The 19,252-nt window shown below is 39.9% G+C and overlaps 1 protein-coding gene across 1 annotated transcript; it reads left to right on the top strand.

The window, feature by feature from the left end:
- The first annotated feature begins 6,756 nt into the window (after nucleotides 1-6,756).
- Nucleotides 6,757-18,481, top strand: LOC105030277 (RUN domain-containing protein 3A). The gene is made up of 11 exons (XM_010904025.3): nucleotides 6,757-7,165; nucleotides 9,195-9,310; nucleotides 9,629-9,756; nucleotides 10,094-10,179; nucleotides 10,609-10,698; nucleotides 11,176-11,256; nucleotides 11,818-11,983; nucleotides 15,578-15,735; nucleotides 15,977-16,090; nucleotides 16,461-16,564; nucleotides 17,150-18,481. Exons 1-11 carry the CDS (start codon nucleotides 7,053-7,055, stop codon nucleotides 17,290-17,292), a joined length of 1,299 nt encoding a protein of 432 aa, XP_010902327.1. The 5' UTR covers nucleotides 6,757-7,052; the 3' UTR covers nucleotides 17,293-18,481.
- The last annotated feature ends 771 nt before the right edge of the window (nucleotides 18,482-19,252 follow it).

The raw sequence follows: 19,252 nt of genomic DNA, 5'->3' as shown, positions 1-19,252 counted from the left end.
TATCAAAAATGATAAAATGACATTCCACTGTATGTCACTTAATTTAGTTTTTACTGAATAAATTCTACTGCAGCTTTAACAAAGTTATTTTGGCGCTGGTGTTTAGGGTATCACTAATTGGCTAAAGGTGTTACGGTATCATTGATTAGCTGTTGGTAGAACAAACAATTTTTACAGAAAAAGGTTTAATCATAATGCTGTATAAAAAAACAGCAAAGAGTAAAAAAAAACATGAATCCCTTCATCAAAGCAATTCTTCTGTTTAATAACTTACTCATGTTCCCCTTGCTGTCCTCGTGCGATGGGAGTGAACTCTATATGCCAGGGGTATTCAAACCTTAACCTATGAGGGCCAGAGCCTGCTGGTTTACTGATCTTCCTCATCATTAATGACCCAACTGGTGTCTTAAGTCTAAATAAGTCCCTGATCAGAGGGTTGCAATGAAAAAATGGAGTGGACCTAGCTTCAAGGGCCAGATTTGAATACCCCTGCTATATGCTATAGTCAGCCCCCTCTTAGGGTGGTTGCGGTTGATTGGTGTCCCTTTGGTCTGGTGCTTGGCAAAGTGGGATGAGTTGCTTCCTGCGTGGTTGGCCCTGTCCAGGGTTACATTCAGATGGGGCCACTGTATCTCTGGACCCCAACTGTCCAGGTCCCTAGTTGTATGCTGCTATAGTATTGTGCTGGGAGGCTAGGGTCAGTCTGTCCAGTCTTAGTCCCAATTGTTTACATTTTATGTTTATGTCACATGTAGGCTCCTGATTACACCCCCCTAGGGTTTATATAGAGGACGAAAACATGGACTAATAAACTGACGCTACAAGACACCCAGCTGGTTCTAGTCCCGATAAATCAAAGTTCCTCAAAAAAGTTGGTGAGCAGAGTCTATCAAAAATAGTTTAAATATATTAAAACTGACATCTGGGATTCCAGGGTTGAGGAAGCAGTGCTGTAGAAGTCGGTACTGTCTCTTTAGAGGTAGGTACAACCTGGTAGAGGGCAGCAGGGCTAGCGTGTTTGAAGTCGCCATCTTTCGTCGACAGTTCCTCTTGAGGGGGGGAAAGAGAGAGAGCAGCCAAGTTCTGTTTTTAACCAGACTTAGTTTAAAGGAGCGCATAGACCAGGTACTCGCCTTTTTGTGCTCTCCAGCGATCTAGCGGCTGCACACCGCAGGCAGGGCTTTCCTCAATTCTGGGCCGGCCTGTTCCCTCCGTCTTTCGTTGGCCCGTTCCCTCAGTCTTTCGTAGGCCCGTTCCCTCAGTCTTTCGTTGGCCCGTTCCCTCCGTCTTTCGCTGGCCCGTTCCCTCCGTCTTTCGTTGGCCCGTTCCCTCCGTCTTTCGTTGGCCTGTTCCCTCTGTCTTTCGTTGGCCCGTTCCCTCAGTCTTTCGTTGGCCCGTTCCCTCAGTCTTTCGTTGGCCCGTTCCCTCCGTCTTTCGTTGGCCCGTTCCCTCCGTCTTTCGTTGGCCCGTTCCCTCCGTCTTTCGTTGGCCCGTTCCCTCCGTCTTTCGTTGGCCCGTTCCCTCCGTCTTTCGTTGGCCCCTTCCCCCATACTGGGATTTCAGAAAACCTTTTATTTGCTGCTTGTCCAATCGTTTCAGCAATCTCGTTAGCTGCGTTAGTTGAGAGCACATGAGGATCAGGTGGCGTGGGTGGGTCAGACATAGAGAGCTGTCAAAATTGCAACAAAAAGTATACCACCAAAACAAAGCACACGCGTACGCACCCAAAACAACTCATGCAGGTTACATGTTAAAACACTGCAAATTCCTATAGCTACAAACGCTAACTCATAAATACTGGACAAAAATATAATAATTAATTGATGGGAACTGTATCAAAGTGCAGTCTTAGTTGCCTTCCGTGACATGTATATCTCGAAATCATATGCTGAGGTATGCTTTTGGATAAAATGAATGCTCTCACCCATTTTTCTAGTGTCCTATTTAACCTGCCTCAGTACCTGGCTTGTTGACTCATAGCTGTGTTTGTCCAAAGTCATCCTGATTTTGTTACAGATCACGTTGCTGCCTGACAGTTCCTGCTGTCATTGCCCACAGCCCACCTTGTTGTCCCTGTATTAGTCCTGTCTTGGCTTTTGCAGCTGATCTGGATTTTAAAGGAGAAAAACCATGAATATCTACAATTTGTCTAAGTTTATAAATCACTTAAAGTAATTATTGGACTGCCTCTCTATGCACACAGCTCTCTCTTTCAGGGAGAGCGGGGGTCAAGCCATTGCGATAATGCAGCATCATCTGGTTATATTGCTTATTGCTCTTCACCCACTAATGTGATTTGATAGAACTTTGTTAAATAACGATTTTCTGCGTAGAAAACAAATGTTCTGTCTAAGCGAATATACAAAATTGGGGAACACCAATTGATTGTGGTACATGCCAAATATATTATATGTGATAAATGTCAATGGCAGTATTTAAAGTTTACCTTTTCTAACATCTCCAAATATGGCTCATTGGCCTGTGCAGTAAGCCCACGAGGCCATGAGTAGAGTTGCTGCAAGGAGGCAGGGCCCTAATCAAGATTTGGGCCTCACAATATTAGATACAAATAAATATTAATAGAATGTATTATTTAATTCCCTTAAATCTATATTTTGTAACAGCTTTTTTATGTACTATTGATAACATTAACTGTGCATTGTGTGACAGTTCCACTGTGATCCAGGACTTGGAGCCCAGTGGCACTGGTGCTGTTTCTTAGTCCATGGGCGCAAATTGAGCTGATCCAGAGATTTCAAAGCTATTGCCACAAGTTGCCAGACATTGCAATTAGTATTCAAGATGGTGGTGGCACATTCAAAGGCTCTGTTACCAACTCCCAGACAATTTTGGTATTTTTTATTTTTGTGTGTTTTTTCAGTCCTTCTTTGTTATTCTACTTTTATGGGTTGTTCACATCCTACTGCATTATTAGAGCTGGTATCTCAAGAATTTCACCACGCATCAAATCAACCTTTCATCTATATGTGACTAATAAACTTTAATTTTATTGGATTTTGGTTGACACTGAAACTTTACAATGTACACTGAGTGGTTAGGAAAGCAAAATTTTCTATTCATTCATGATTGAAAAGTGTGTCTCCTTAACATTTGCACTGATGTGCAAAAAATATAAAAAAGCCCATGTCATCTCACCTTATACTGTATATTGACTGTGTCTTTTTCAGTCTGGACTCAGCTTTGTAGTGTACAGGAGGACAAGTGTGTGGCATTTGGCTGAGGAAAGCTCACCCTTCCAGGTTGTCTCTCAAATTATTATTATTAGTATAAGTATTTTTATTTTATTTTAGCAGGTAGTCCCATTTAGACCATTTATCCTTTCTTTTCTCATTGTAAGTCTCAAAAGGCATTCCGTAGCACTGACAGTCTTTCTGCTGTGCCTGTTTAAGTGATAATCCTTTTTTTGACTCTGGCAAATATTAACTTGTACAATTCAGGGAACGTTTATCCAAGCTGATGACGGAAAATTAGAATTTTTCATGTCTGTCCCTGTCACAGTTGAACGGTTAATCTCTTCTAACTTCATTCTAATCTCTGAACTTAACTATTTGATTTCTTTCCTAATCTTAACCTGATAAAGAAACATATTGGACATACAGCACTTTTTATACTACTGTCATTTTCAGCAAGACCAGTTCCATTGGATTAACATATATTGTTGTTAGTCATGGCACATTGGTAAAATCACGTGGGTGTTTGTAATATATTGGCAACCACCACAAGCACCCAAGATGTCTTTATTCCTATTAAAACCTGCTAGTAACATAACCTGTTACAAATGTAAAAACTGTATTGACATGCATACCCTTAATACAGTACTATATGATGTTATATACCACAGCTTTCAACCAATCACTACTGGTTTATATAAAAACATAAACGCCTTACAAATGTATGTATATGCACAGTACATGTATATACATACACACAATAATTGTATAATTGTAGCTTTTTGGTGGGGAATGTCCTCCAACGTGTGTGCAGGCAAAACTTGAGCTAGGAGTGTGATAAAAAGCTGTAAATGTTTGGCGACATGTGCTTCGGAGGATGTGTGCTGTGGAGTTGTTGGAATGAGATAAAGCCGTTTTATCAAATCCAATCACAAAATCTGGAGGGGAGAAAAACTCAAATGTAAGAACAATTGTCCAATCCAGAAGTATTCCTTTATTTATTTTTAATGTTATGCATTACTTGATTAATTCTTACTTTATTATTATTATTTTTTAAATTGTCTGGTGGACAGTCCTAAATCACTAGTCGTCTATTATCAGCCAATAGCATCTGTTTCTCCTGCCTCCGCTACACACACACTGCTGCAGCACTGACCTGGCAAACAGCGTGTTTAGCAAAGAAAATCTGCCTTCCCACCATGTCTATTAATAGCGCATAATTGCCAGAAAATTATTTATCTTTAACATTTGTTTCTGCCAACAAGACAGAGCTGCCCTGAGAACGTAAAAAAAGGTCCAGTGTGAGTAAAAGCTGGGTTAAAAGACAAGAGGACCAAATGTTCTTTCCTGAACCCTTCACTGCCCCAAATGCCCTCACGACTGGGTCTGGAATTTCGCAGCTTGCCATTAGGTCCTGTCATGGAAGAAGAAGCAGTCAGGCTGCGTCTGTAAGATTTGAGACTGAGTGGCACAATCTGACTCATAGCCCACCATTGTCTCTCATACACATATCATTAGAAATATAAATACCAACAAACAGGAGGATTCTCCTGCAATTTGGTCAGCCAAGAAAGACATATCAGTTCACGCCAGTATGATTGACTGAATTTGGCAAAGGACTGAATTCTCTGAAATAATACAAAAACTGTTTATTGGTTAATATTTGGATACTCCTTTACATTCAACAATTTCCCAGACCATAATGAACACAGGAAAAGGTACTGTTAAAGTAAAATGAAAGTTCAGGTGAAATTGACCTTGGTTGTGAAACATTTGTCCAAACATGATAGTTGGTAGACATAGTGGCTCTATCCTTTGTAGTTTCTGGCCTAGTCTTGTTCTGTTTGCTTAGAGCAGACACACCAGTCTCAACATCAACAGTGAAGAGGCAACTCCGGGATGGTCTTTTTTCCAATCGTCCTGTCCAGTTTCTATCTTCTTTTGCCCATCTTAATCTTTTCTTTTAATTGACCAGTCTGAGATACAGCTTTTTCTTTGCAACTTTTTTACCTAGAATGCCAGCATCCCGGAGTCGCCTCTTCAATGATGACATTAAGACTGGTGTTTTATGAGTAGTATTTAATGAAGCTGCCAGTTGAGAATCTTCTGGGGTGCCTGTTTCTCAAATTAGACACACTAATGTATTTGTCCTCGCTCAGTTGTGCAATGGGACATCCCACTTCTCTTTCTATTCTATTTTGCGTTGTTCTGTGAAGGGAGTACACAACAAGCCTGTAATCGAACCCATAATTGATGATGCTTCAGATATACATTGCTTCTTTCATCATTCATTCATAAAAAATGTAAACAATTACCTGAATTAACTGTCTTTAGTTAGAATTACCATAATCATGATTGCTATAGTGGGATAGAACAAAACTCTGTTTTACCAGGAATTCAGCTCAAAAACATTATTTACATATCAAAATGCAAAGCATACTTATGGGCTTAAAAATAACATTTCAAGCTGAAATATTCCAGCTGGATCCAGAATGAAATTCAATTTTCAGCTACTTTAAAGAAGAAAGTGTACTTTATAGTATATAGTGTACTACAGTATTATTAAAGAATCTGAAGAAATCTAGAAACGTCTTCCAATTCTTCCTCTCCCAATGTACTAGTTCTAGACAGTGCAACCTGAAGGATAAAATATAGTCGACATACACCGCCTTGTGGCCAACTATGAAACATACAACACCTTGTGGCCAACTATGAAACATACACCACCTTGTGGCCAACTATGAAACATACTCCACCTTGTGGCCAACTATGAAACATACACCACCTTGTGGCCAACTATGAAACATACACCATCTTGTGGCAAACTATGAAACATACATTATCTTGTGACCAACTGTAAGACCAATTATCCCATCTACAAAAGCTTGAAATACGTCATAGGGATAAATGGTTCAAATACTTCTAGGTTAAATAATGGTGTGCAGGTGGAGGTTTAGAGAGACTGTCACTCAATTCAAAGGCTCCAATATAACATTCAAATACAATATCTTTGCAAATATTTTGTACCTACAGTATGTTGTTTATATCTTTTCTGTCTACGAATGAATGGGCATTTTTAATGTGGCAGTCTATGAATTCCTCTGGTTTCTGTGGAACTGGAGCGGATCATTGTTCTGCCAATGGTTTTGTCCAGGCTAAACCTGTTTGATGGTGTTGCCATTTATGTTATACAGTTGTACAATCGCCCTGACACTGGACTATGGATTTTCAAAGATCACACAGATCAGCCTTATTTTATCATATATCTATAGATTTTTGATTCCCTAGTGTTCAATAAAATTGCTGTCAAAGAGAGCAATATCTTTCTGCTATGAGTTGGGTAAATACATTTGAATGCTATGTGAATGTTGTTAGGATTGTACCAACATTCACGTTGCAAGGATGGTAATGATGTTGATGATAACGATGTTGATGACTGACTGAGCATGGGGTGTTGACGACGATAATGAAATCATTGCTGTCATGACAGTGGCATTCTGTCGTTCAGTTGCTTTCTGTGCTGATTCGTCATCAATTTTTGTGATGTATACTGAGATCACCATAACGTCAATGAGAGGGGGGAGCACGAGCGCAGACAACGGAGAAGAGAGGAGGAGAAAACAGAAGAGAATTAAGCGGCGTTATAAATTAGTCGGCTCTCAATCATTGTCAAAGCATGTATTACAGCTTCCAGACTTAAATGTGGAGGGCATGCTGTGCATTGGTGACTTTAAAAAGAGCGTCACTTGTTTCTAACCCAAGTAGATTACTGGGAAGTAGATGAGGAGCGTCGCCGGTGCAGGGAGGGGTCCTCTGTTCCAGGATTCGTAATAGCGGGCTGTGCGGCGCCGCCGTCTCCTAATGGAGCCGGGTTGTGTGCAGGCAACTATGGCTATGTTTGATGTCTCGAAGAAAGCGTCTTTTTTCTCTCGAAATGTGGCGGTGGAACGCAAGAACCTCATCACCGTTTGCAGGTAGGCCTAAAGTCGCACAATTTAGTATAGAGGCCATAGCCTATATTGATTTTTGCTAAATTCGTGAAACGGTTTGGTTTAGTTCTAAAATAGCTTATTGTGAGGCTCTGATTTTCTTGTAAAATAAGAATCAACACTTCCCACCCTTCAATCTGAGCACTAATAAAGCAGCCAGCGTGTGAACGGTTACGTCATCATAGCCCTATAATAAATGAAACTTGTTCAGTCTCTACCTTAAGATGAATTGGATGTTGATATATATATATATATATATATATATATATATATATATATATATATATATATGACAGGATTGCTATACGCATTGCTGTAGGATATAATTTGAACGATGTTATTGAAGGTTTTAACTGAGCATCATGTCATCATGTGCATTTTGGGATGGTGTCGATATGACGACAACCTTCTCCGGGCAAGGACATTGCATAGAAGGTTCCCAGTATCTCAGAGAGTCTGGACACACAGGCCAGGATACCACACAGGCTCACGAGGCCTTTAAAATGGCTCAAATGTGCTTATAGTTGTCCAGGCAGGTTCATAATTATTGGCACTCTTGGAAGACATTATATAAAATAAAATACACAATACAAATACATAGCTATATGCTCAAATATATATTTTCCAAAACAACTCTTAAGCCAAACACAACAGGTTACCGGTACCACAAAGTCTACAAGGAATTTGTTTATAGATTTTTTTACTGAAAATTTTATAATTGGAGTCTCTGGACTTAAATTCCATTGAAAAGCTGTGGTTTTAATTGAAAACGGTATAGTGCAGGTTCTGATGAAGGATCTCCAGTATCTGTGAACATTTGGTACTATAGGAATGGTCTATGAACCCTCCCCTCTAACCCGCCTTTTAGAAAAAGGGTCAGTTTTGTTAAGGTCGCTGCTTGGTTCTAGAGTACAGTGTTACCAAAACAATTGACCCTTACCTTATTTCTTTTTATTACTCATTGGTTTCTTTTTTTAAGAATGTAGCTCGTTTTTTATTTATCTGAATTAAACATGGATTTCCATCCTCCGGTGTTGCTGTTTCTCGCTGTAAGTACAGTGAAAGCACCAGGAAATACGCACTGTTGGCATTTCATGATAATCAGCCAATGATTCCCTTGTGTCTGGCATGCCCCAAGTGTAACTGAAGGAGACATTGTTAGCCTCTGAACAATGGAGAGTGAAATCACTAGCTTCTAAGTCTGGCCTTGTTTCCAAATGATCATTAGGATAAGCATTGTGATGTGTTACTCACCAACTGTTTGAGTGTGTATAACCCTAAAAAAAAAGAAATTATCTTTTTTATTTGTTTGAGTGAGGTGTGATGTAATCTGTGGGTTTAATATCAAAAGTATCTAAAATAAAGTGTGTTGGTGTTTGGGGCCTGTCTGACTCGGACCATCCCTGATAGTACCAATAATTGACCAGTTCCATTTATGGACACATTGATACTATGGTGTGATAATCCCCAATAGTATTTTCTACAACTATCGCTACGGAATTACGACATGTTCAATTTAATCCAAATCAAAGCCTTCCTTTGAGACATGCAGTTAAAGGAAAGCAAAAAAAAAGCATGTATAGTTAAAGTAGGCAGGTCTTGCACTGTTTACTTTTACATTATACTGTTATTACTTCTTCATGTCTCGTCAGTGTCACTTGACATCATACAGTTGACATCACACTAAGTAGACCTATCATGCAGCAATATGTTATAGCTGTCTGCAAGGAGTCATACAGAATGTCTTCAAAAACACAGGAAAACATGTCTCTTTGTCTCATTCTTTACAACCCTATGAAACCATAAATCATTTAAATCATTTTAACACTCCTTGCTCTACAAGTATATATTCTTATTGGCTTCACTATTTGGTTTTCTGAGTTTGTAATAATATAAGAGTTTTGGAAGTTACAATAGCAAGTGCTTCAAGTGTAGTTGGCAATTGTTGATCCTTAGCATTCAGATGAAACAAACCCTATGTTGATTTGTAAAAATAACTTTTTCTTACTGACAGGTTTTCAGTGAAAACTCTGTTGGAGAAGTACACCGCCGAACCCATCGATGACTCTTCAGAGGAGTTCATAAACTTTGCCGCTGTCCTCGAGCACATCCTCAGCCATGGCTTCAAAGGTAAAACGAGCATTAACTGTAGTACTGTACATTAAAGATGCTTGCACTGTGGATATTTTGAATAATTTCCACCAGTATGTAGTTGTGCTCATTACCCAAAAAAAGTTCCTGCTTTTTGTGTCCCATATCCCATTTCGTTTATGTTCCTATAAAAAAGTGTTTAAAAAAATCTAAGCTGGCATATTTAACGTACTACTAAGAACATCTGAATAGTTGCTAGAAAACAGAGGAGAATGTTAAAGTCACATAACGGCAGAGTGATGAATTCCAAAAAGCTGTGTTTGTTTTGAGAGTGACATTTCCTTTGGGTGTGGTCAGGGTCAGGCAGCTGGTTTGATGGACAGCGAAGCTATTGGGACTTCATCCGTCTGGCCTGCGGGAAGGTCCAGAACAGCTGCATCAGCAGCATCGAGAGCATGGAGAATATCAGCACCTCGAGGGCCAAGGCAAGAGATTAATATCCTTACTGACTGGACTGACTGGACTGACTGAAGGACTGGCTTACTGACTGGGTGACTGACTAGCTTAAGGACTGACTAAAGAACTGACACTTACTGAAGGACAGACTAACTAATGGACTGATTAACTGGAAGACTGACTGACTTGTTTCATGGACTGACTGTTTAAATGAAGGACTGGCCATATGACTGACTGACTGAATGCTTGACTGATGGACACATTTTCTGGCTGACTTTCTTACTTAGAATTTAGTAGGCCTAATTTTTGTCTTATAAATATTAGCTAATGGTGTTGTTTTGCTCTGCCTGTCCGTCTGTCTTGCAGGGGCGAGCCTGGATTCGAGTAGCCCTGATGGAGAAGAGACTTTCGGAATACTTAGCTACTGCTCTGAGGGACATTCGGACAACCAGGTCAGCAGTGTACCTCGGCTTCATTGCAACAATTTCTCAACCATGACATAATTATGCAATGTTTACCAAAGGCCAACTACTTGATTCACGACAATTAACAATCCCAACGGCAAGGCCTGGGGTGCCTGACTTTCCTATCTTTGTTTGTGCGTGGCGTGTGTGTTTGTGCGTGGCGTGTGTGTTTGTGCGTGGCGTGTGTGTTTGTGCGTGGCGTGTGTGTTTGTGCGTGGCGTGTGTGTTTGTGCGTGGCGTTTGTGTGTGGTGTGTGTGTTTGTGTGTGGTGTGTGTGTTTGTGCTTGGTGTGTGTGGTGTGTGTGTTTGTGCTTGGTGTGTGTGTTTGTGCTTGGTGTGTGTGTTTGTGCTTGGTGTGTGTGGTGTGTGTGTTTGTGCTTGGTGTGTGTGGTGTGTGTGTTTGTGCATGCATTACAGGAGGTTCTATTGTGAGGGAGCCATCGTACTAAGAGAAGAAGCCACAGTCCTAACAGGGATGCTTATTGGTCTTGGAGCTATAGACTTCAGGTGAGTGACACACTGGCTGAAATAAGAGAAATACTTTATTTAGCCTTTTTATTTTTTAGAAGAGCATACAGCTCTGGAAAATATTAAGTAACCACTGCACCCTTTTCTTTCCTTTCCAAAAGTAGTTGAAAAGGAAAGTTTTGAGTGAGGAACAGAAGCGTTCAGTTTGTAGTGGTCTCTTTATTTTAACCATTCTGTTCCTCACACAACACCTACCTTTTTGACTTTTTGGAAAGGAAAGATAAAGGTGCAGTGGTCATTTAATTTTTTCCAGAGCTCTATGTCACACAAATTAATTTTTAAAACAAGTCCTGAAACCAGTTTGAGAAAGTTACAGAAATGATAGCGAGAAACCATAAGCAAGAACAATAAGAGGGCCATTGTATTCCGTGATAAACTAGTCATTAAACAAGGTTACTCTCCGTACTTAGATTACACAATCTGGTCCATAATTGGATGATGACTTTCTGTCTACAGTTTCTGTCTAAAGGGAGAGGTCCTGGATGGAAAATGTTCTGCTGTCATTGACTACACCCCATACCTAAAGTTCACACAGAGGTAATGTAGAGCACAATCATAAAGATATATTTTTAAAGATATGTAATTTTTTCCAGACATTTAATGCTAATTTGTACAGGAAAGTGGTTGAAAACCAAAAGACCCATATTGCTGCAATACATTTGCAACAGAAGCACTGGCTTAGAACTTTGGACCATCCTAGGCTTCACAATAATGGTTAAATTACTTAGGGATTTGTAACAAATAACAAATAAACTAATAGAATAAGATAATAATTACTGGAATTCTTTCAAACAAGTAACCATTTCAATAAGATTTCACTGAAGATTCAAATATTGCCTTTATTATGGGCATCTCACCAATACATCACAGGTAAAGATATACCAGCTCCTTGTGATGTGTATTCATGTGCTTTTGTTGATGACGGTTGAAAGGAACATACACCTACAGTATGTTTCTAAGCATAGCAAGTTTTTAAGCTTAGGCAACCACTCTCAATGGTGAATCTCAATTGAGAATAATTTTTATTCCAGGACTAGGCTAAATCGAGGTCAGGAAAACTATCCCAATCTTTTCACTTCTCTATTTTTGTCTGCATAGCTATGATTATCTAAGTGATGACGATGACCGCCGAAGCATCGACAGCAGCACCAGTGATGACAGCGTGCCCGAGCACCCTTATATCCCACTGGTCACTGACGAGGAAAGCTGGGCCAACAAGTGCCGCAAGATGGAGCAAAGGTTCAAGATTGTCTATGCTCAGAAGGTGGGCAGCCATTTTGTGTCTTCATTGATCCCTGCAGTTGGCCTATGAGTGGCCAAGCTCAGTGCATCCCCTGGGATGGTTAAATTCTTTAAAGAAAATATTTTTTTAATGTGAACACAAAACAAAATCTGGGTCCTTGACATGTGCTTCAACACTAAGCTCTGTGAGTATACTCTCATACGCTAAGCATAGGTATATTGTTGGGTTTACACAAAAGCCCAGACATGCTCCAAAAACTGATACCTCATAGAGAATGTCATTCAAGAACAGTGGTTTTGAAATCTTATCCTACAAGGTCTGGGGGCTATACTACGAAGGGAGTTCAATCTACTCAGACTTAACTCAGGGTTATCAAGGAAAGTCAGGGTTGACAAACTCTGATTGCCTAAAGTGGTTGTTACACGGTACTACGACGATGATTTAGATGTTTGTTAATTGACTCAGTGTTAACTTAACTGGAGTTTGTGCGCATTCGCCTAAAAGGATTGCGTTTGGCAACGCAAGCTGGGTTTTTGCACAATGGCTCATGCTTTCCTGGGAGAATGCACTGCATGACAGTAGTTACGGCACAGAACCCTCCTGATCATTTCAGAAGTTATCCTTGACTAAAACTCTAACACTGTGGTGGCCAACCAAGACAGGGTGGCTTGTTGGCAACGTATTCCCAACAGAGTAAATTCGTGAGAGCAGTGTTCTTGTTATATGTTCTCTATTTTGAGACTCTTTTATTTGTAGTATGATTGAGATGTAAGGACAAGTAAAATAGTTTATCTAGATATCTGAAAACAATTAAGATAATTCAGTTATGGTTTACTCAGGGGCTACCTCTCTGAAATTGACCTCACTGTTAATTAAGATCTACTCTTTAAAACATCTAGGTTGTAGGGCTACCTGTATGAATTTAATGATCAAATACCTGAAAATTAGTGCTGAAAAATGACTTCCTATTCACATAGACCTAAACCCCTCATGTTCTCCCAGGGGGCGCTCTAATGGGGATATGCGTACAGTCCATCACACCAATCGCCCTCGGTATTCCTGTGGAAAAATGTCTTCTGTATATAGCCTAGACCCAGCTTATGCATATTTAAAAAAAAGTATTTTTTGATAATTACTTGCGATTGCATAAAAAGCCTACTTGATCTTAAGAATGCTTAAATGGCCAGGGAACATAACAAAATGTTTAACCCTTATTGTCTATATTCCCATTGTACTGAACTTACCCATACCATTGTTGATCAGACTGTGTGGGTGTCATAGAGCAAAATCAAAACCCCCTCCTTGATTACTGAAAATACATTTGTATTTATTTGGCTGCAACTGGTAATTTTTAAGGAATGTATTTCTTAGTGCACCTGATGAGGGTGACTATCTACTGACTCAATTGACTTGCTTAGCTTTTGGTTGATAGCATGGCTTGTGGACATCAGAGAAAACATTTACCATTTCTAAAAAAACTTGAAATTAAAGTGAGGTGCTTTATTTCTAAATAGTATTTGTTCTAACTAAAAATAACTAATATTTCACACATTTCCTTCTGCATAAGAATTGTCCAGAGGACATGAAAGATTTCCCTAAAAGTATATTTTAATGGACAACACTCAAATATAGATACAGTTTGGACATTACACTTTCAGAAGTTTATTTTCTAAATAACATATGTTGTTGTAAAACGTCTTCCTTTGGTGTGATCTCCACATTAATAGCACTATGTTGGACTGAGTAGGACGGTGACACTGTTCCCTATGAGCCTGTGTTTCCCTGCTCTACATTTTCCTTCTCTTGGAACCATTCTCCCAGGGAGGGCTGCTGCTTCTCACTTTGTCACCATGTCTCTTAGTGCAGGTTGCTGATTGGCTGTTGGAGACTGCTGTTCGGGTTAAGGATGATTGTGTCATGGCTCCCTGGCTGGTAGATGCTTGGCTGGTTGCTGTCTTGCTGGATGGCCCAGATTGTGCAGCATTCCATTGGCTAAATGACCTGAATGTAGCAGCTTCTGATTTCCTGGGCAAGACTGTGGTGTTCCTAGGATCTTCTGGTCAATTAAACTGGACAGTTTTCTCTGAGGTTGCTGATTGACGAGGCAAGAAGGTTTTAGCAGCTGCTGAGTGGCTGGGACAGACAGTTGCAAGGCTTGTACCTGCTAATTTGTTGGTTGGTTTCACATCAGCAACATCAACATCCATTGGCAGCTCATTCTGTTGACAGGGGCATTGCCCAATGTTGTTGGGCCTAGAACCTGATTGGCTAGGTCTGACTGTTTTCTTGGTACTAACAGTGGATTGGCTAGGCCTGACTGTTTTCTTGGGATAGCTGATTGCCTATCCCAAATTATCTTCTCAGTAGTCGCTACTGATTTGCTGGGCAAGACTGTTGTCTTGGTAGCAGCTTCTGGTTCCTTAAACTGGAATGTTTTCATGGAGGTTACTGATTGAAGAGGCAATACTGATTTGTCAGTAGCTGAGTGGCTGGGACAGAATGTTGCAAAGCTAGTACCTGCTGATTTGTTGGTGTGTTTCACTTCCTCAACATCCATTGGCTGCTCATCCTGTTGAGAGGGGACTTGATTTTGCCATAGATCATAGCCGAATAATAGAATTGCAAGTACACATTCATTCTAGTCTTTTATAATTATACCTGTACCAGTAGTTCAATATGTGGTAAATAATTCTACCAGTGGATCATACATTACATTACCTTCACGCCATACTCATGTTATAGCATATTATTTCCCATACCTTGTGTACTTTACTTTACCATGTATGTACTTACTATTTCCATCATAGGCAGTGAGTGAAGAAAGTATTTGATCCCCTGCTGATTTTGTACATTTGCCCTCTGACAAAAAAATTCTCAGTCTATAATTTAATTGTAGGTTTATTTTAACAGTGGTAGGTTTATCCAAACGTGCATGCCTTTTTGTGGATTGAGTTAACCTTGAAGATAACTTGCTCGGAGCAGTTGGAGATGGAGCGTAAGTTTCCATGACAGCATACCTCGGGAAAAATGTATTCACCTTTTGTAGTATGGGTTAATCGGGAAGTTACACCCGACGTCACCAAGTAACTCCAGAAGTTACCTCTGTAAGCCAGTTACCTCGTTTCGTAGTAAACCACTCTGGTGCCTGCTGGTTTTCTGTTCCACCTCATCACTAACTGCACCCACCTGATCCCAGGTTTAAATAAGTCCCTGATTAGAGGGTTGCAATGATCAAATTAAGTGGAACTGGCTTCCAGGTCCAGATATGCATATTACTGTTCTTGTAGATTGTCCTTGTGAAGACACTGTGCCAGTCCTGTACAGACAAGACGTAATAAAGCCTGTCCTGTCAGAGACAAAGTGGCTTACAATAATTTGCACTCTCTGGTCTACCACTGAACTCACTCTAAAAACAGAAGTGAACTGAATTGTACTGTATAACTGGGTCATGTACCGTATGCCACATAGTAGCAAATCATTTCACAACAGCATATGAAAATTTGATTTTCTTGTTTGAAACGTTCAAATGATTCCTCCCATGTTCCTACTTTTTTGGGTGGGTTTTCAGCCATTTCTTGATGGCTGTACAATACCACATTGTGTGCCTGTCTTCAGGGCTATTTGGAGGAACTTGTGCGTCTACGTGAGTCCCAGCTGAAGAATGTGGAAACAGAAAACAAGAAGCTTACCTCGAGGCTGACGGAGATGGAGGAGCAGTACACGCAGGAGAAGAGAGAGCTCGAGGCCATTGTGCTGGAACTGCAGGAGCAGCTGTTAGTAAATACACACACATGCACATACTCACACACACACACGACACATTGGACATCAAAACATATCCATTTGAACGTTAAAGAGATTCACGCTAATGAATGGTGCGCCGCGCTGCTTCGATGGCAACATGACCAAGCGAGACTGAATGTTGTTAGATTTAAGAAGTGGGCCCCAGAAAACATTTCCCCCCGCCCTGTTACTTATGGACCATTGATTGACCTGCCTCCTTGTGTATTGTAGGACAAGCCTGATTCCATGTGACTCCAACCATTTGGCCAAAAACCTGTCAATCCCCCTCATCAATCAATGGCAGCAGCCCTACAACAACCACGACAATGGCAAGCTGTTTCGCAGGTGTGACCCTGCTCCCATCCTCCTGTCCAAATGCTTGAATTTAAAATAACATAACATCTAGGTAGCTGTGTATGTTTTCTATAAGTTGTTCATATAGTGGTATTGAATCCATTATTCTACTTAAATAAGTGAGAAACAATTTTAAGTATTATTTAACATTTTGGCTGGTTGGAGGTTGCAATATTATTGAACATTTAAATGAATATTAATAGTATGTGGTAGATATGAGTGCATGTCATTTTCAGTTTAAGACAGTGCCACTGGGGTTTAGTTGACAATATTACATATTTTATAATTGTAGATATATTGTTTATTTTTGAGCATGAGAGAAAAACAGAAATACACTATAATACTGAATGTATGCCTCTAGGAGGAGCTTCCCCAGCACAGAGCTGCTGTCAGTGGAAGTCAGCCTTGACTCCGACTCCCAGAATACTGCGGGGCAACGGAACGGAGAAGCCTGGTGCAGAGCAGGTGCTGTAGTTAAACACACATCCCACATAAGTACACATGAATATGATCTGAACAGAAGGTCACACATGTGTAGATCCACAAACACACACCCAGATAAGGGTCTAATAAAAACATCTCATTGCACATTCAGCTAACACATTTCTCTTTTCATTAACCCAATGTGTCCCACTGTGATACTGACATGTTGAGGACTTTTAGCCCCTTTTACACATTGTCTGTTTGAGCTACAGACTTTTTGGTTATACCCTTAAAAATGTCTACTTCTTATGGATCGGTCAATACCAGTTTTGATACTGGGCTAGAGCTCTCTTTGTCAGACACTTAACCAAAACGTCTGTAAAGACAATTTGTTTTACCTAAAAACATGGAAGGCTCAGACTCTGTATTGCCTAAGAAGTTACTATACAATATGACACTCTATTGCCTAAGGGGCTAAAGGCATATGGTTGTACAAATACATATAATGGCTGGACATGCAGATAAAATACATTTGAAAATGCCAAGGGTCGTTGCAAGGGTCTTCTAAGGGTTCATCTGTAAATGTTGGTTGAGGTTTTCACCACATTATGTATTTCTTTCCCTCAGATAAAGATTACACGCCTTCTATGATGGGTCTATGCGGGTCTCTGAACTCCTTGCCCAGCTGCAAGTCCCTGGCCAGCCTCAAGTCCAGCGAGTGCCTGGTCCACATCAGCACAGACAACAGCCCTGCCCTTTCTCCCAGCTAGTGGGCACCAAAGCACAACTGCCATTCACAGACACTGGAGGAAACAGCTTCACCCCAAAGTGAGAAAACCTGGGTCATGTTCATTAAGCAACAAATGGGGGAGAAACAATTAAAATTGAGGGACTGCCTACACTTGTTAAATTAGAGACATTAATATAATTTTTTTATGTTTTAAAACCAGAATGTGTTCCATAATGAACACGACCCAGCAGACACTGTAAGATGGGGGGGCCCTGTACTACTCCTCAATAAACCTTTAAAATTCCCTTCATTCCACCTGAAATTCCTCATGTCCTACACAACCTTGTCATAAAATACATTTTTGACTAAATAGCCAATTCCATGCATCTTCTCTAGCGTCAAAAAAGAAAAGCAACCAGAAGAGCTGCAGTACTGCCTGAACAATAAATTCAACTGTCTTTCAATGTCTTTCCTTGGCTGAACTGATGACCACCTACTATAGATATGGGAAATATGGTTGCTTACTTGAAAACAAAGCCATTATACAAATACCGACTGTAATTACAGCAACCTTAAACCTGTAGCTCTCCTACTGACCAAAACATTTGGTCGACCCACACCTGTCCTACCTTGTTCGTCTGACTGTTGGTAGTAATGTTTGTACTAGTTTCCACACTGCCTAATGTGTATTCTTGCAGTGCAGGACATGTTGAACTGCTCAGTGACACAGCTCAAAAGTGAAACAACCACTTGTATGCCATGTTACTCTTGACGTTGCATTATTACAAGTCTGTTAGTACAAGCAGAAAGAGAGGGTTTGTACTTTATCATTGCTGAACATTCAGTAGTGGCTACTGCTACTGAAGAACAAATACTGAAAGAAGTGCTTTGTATATACAGTCTATGGTATTAACACGTATTAGTGAAGTTTGGGCTCGAGTGTGTCACTGTGTGAGAGCAGGAGAAAAAAAAGCCAATGTGTGGTGTTACTGTATGAGCATTGGTGTTACAAGTTTGTAATTTTTAGTAAGCTACATTTATTTTGTATTATTATTTAATCCTTTCACTCATTTTATTGAAATCTAGATTGCTGTCTCATCTTAGCTTTTGGAAGTTCAGACATATAATTTAAAACTGCAATAAAACTGCCTTTTTTTGTTAAACATTATGTTGCTATGCTTGTTACTGCAGTAGGCATACATGGTATGTTGACTTATGGTATTTGCTATGTCACAATATAACGTTATGGCTTACTTTACAATTGTGCATGACCTGAGTTCATTCTTGTCCTGTGTCTTCTGGTCAGGTATATTCATTCAAGTATTTCTAGTTCTGCAAGACAAAGATGATTTCAAATGCATTGTCTTTTTTGTACACTTTTTTTTACTGAAGTACCTAATTCTATTCACAATTCAAAAAATTATTGGGGCTGGTGGAGTGCCTGTAGTAAAAGCATCTGACCAGTGTGGTTAAATATCCACCATTTTACACAGAAATGTACCCTTTAGATGGAAGACAACCAAGTCATACTTTTGTGTACTTCACAAAATCCACCAAATCTTTCTTCATTGTCTTCATCCTCATTTTGTATTCAATTTTTTTGCAAAGCCACAGCCAAATGGCACAAAGACTGGGGTCAAAGGTTAGAGTCATTCATTAATTAGCACAGTCCAACAGACACACAAATATGTTTGACTAAAGCAAACAAAGGCTGTAGATCCCTGTAAGAAATGGTAAAATAAGTTAGAAAGGCTTGAGCACACATTTCTGTTGAAATACTTTCCTACTAGCTCCCATTACAGGGGAATGTAATTCATACACACACACACACACACACACACACAGTCACACACATAATAACATAATGTGGGTTATGATAAGGCTCTGTTGTTTTTAAGATAGATTTTTTAAGCATTGGAATGTTTGTTTGACTTGAGGAAAGGTAGGAAAGACAGTACAGTAGTTTTTTTCAAACCCATGCTGTAGTAGTACATGTATGG

The sequence above is a fragment of the Esox lucius genome, chromosome 5, assembly GCF_011004845.1.
Source record: "Esox lucius isolate fEsoLuc1 chromosome 5, fEsoLuc1.pri, whole genome shotgun sequence".
Classification (NCBI taxonomy): domain Eukaryota; kingdom Metazoa; phylum Chordata; class Actinopteri; order Esociformes; family Esocidae; genus Esox; species Esox lucius.
This window is presented reverse-complemented; position numbering and strand designations above follow the sequence as displayed.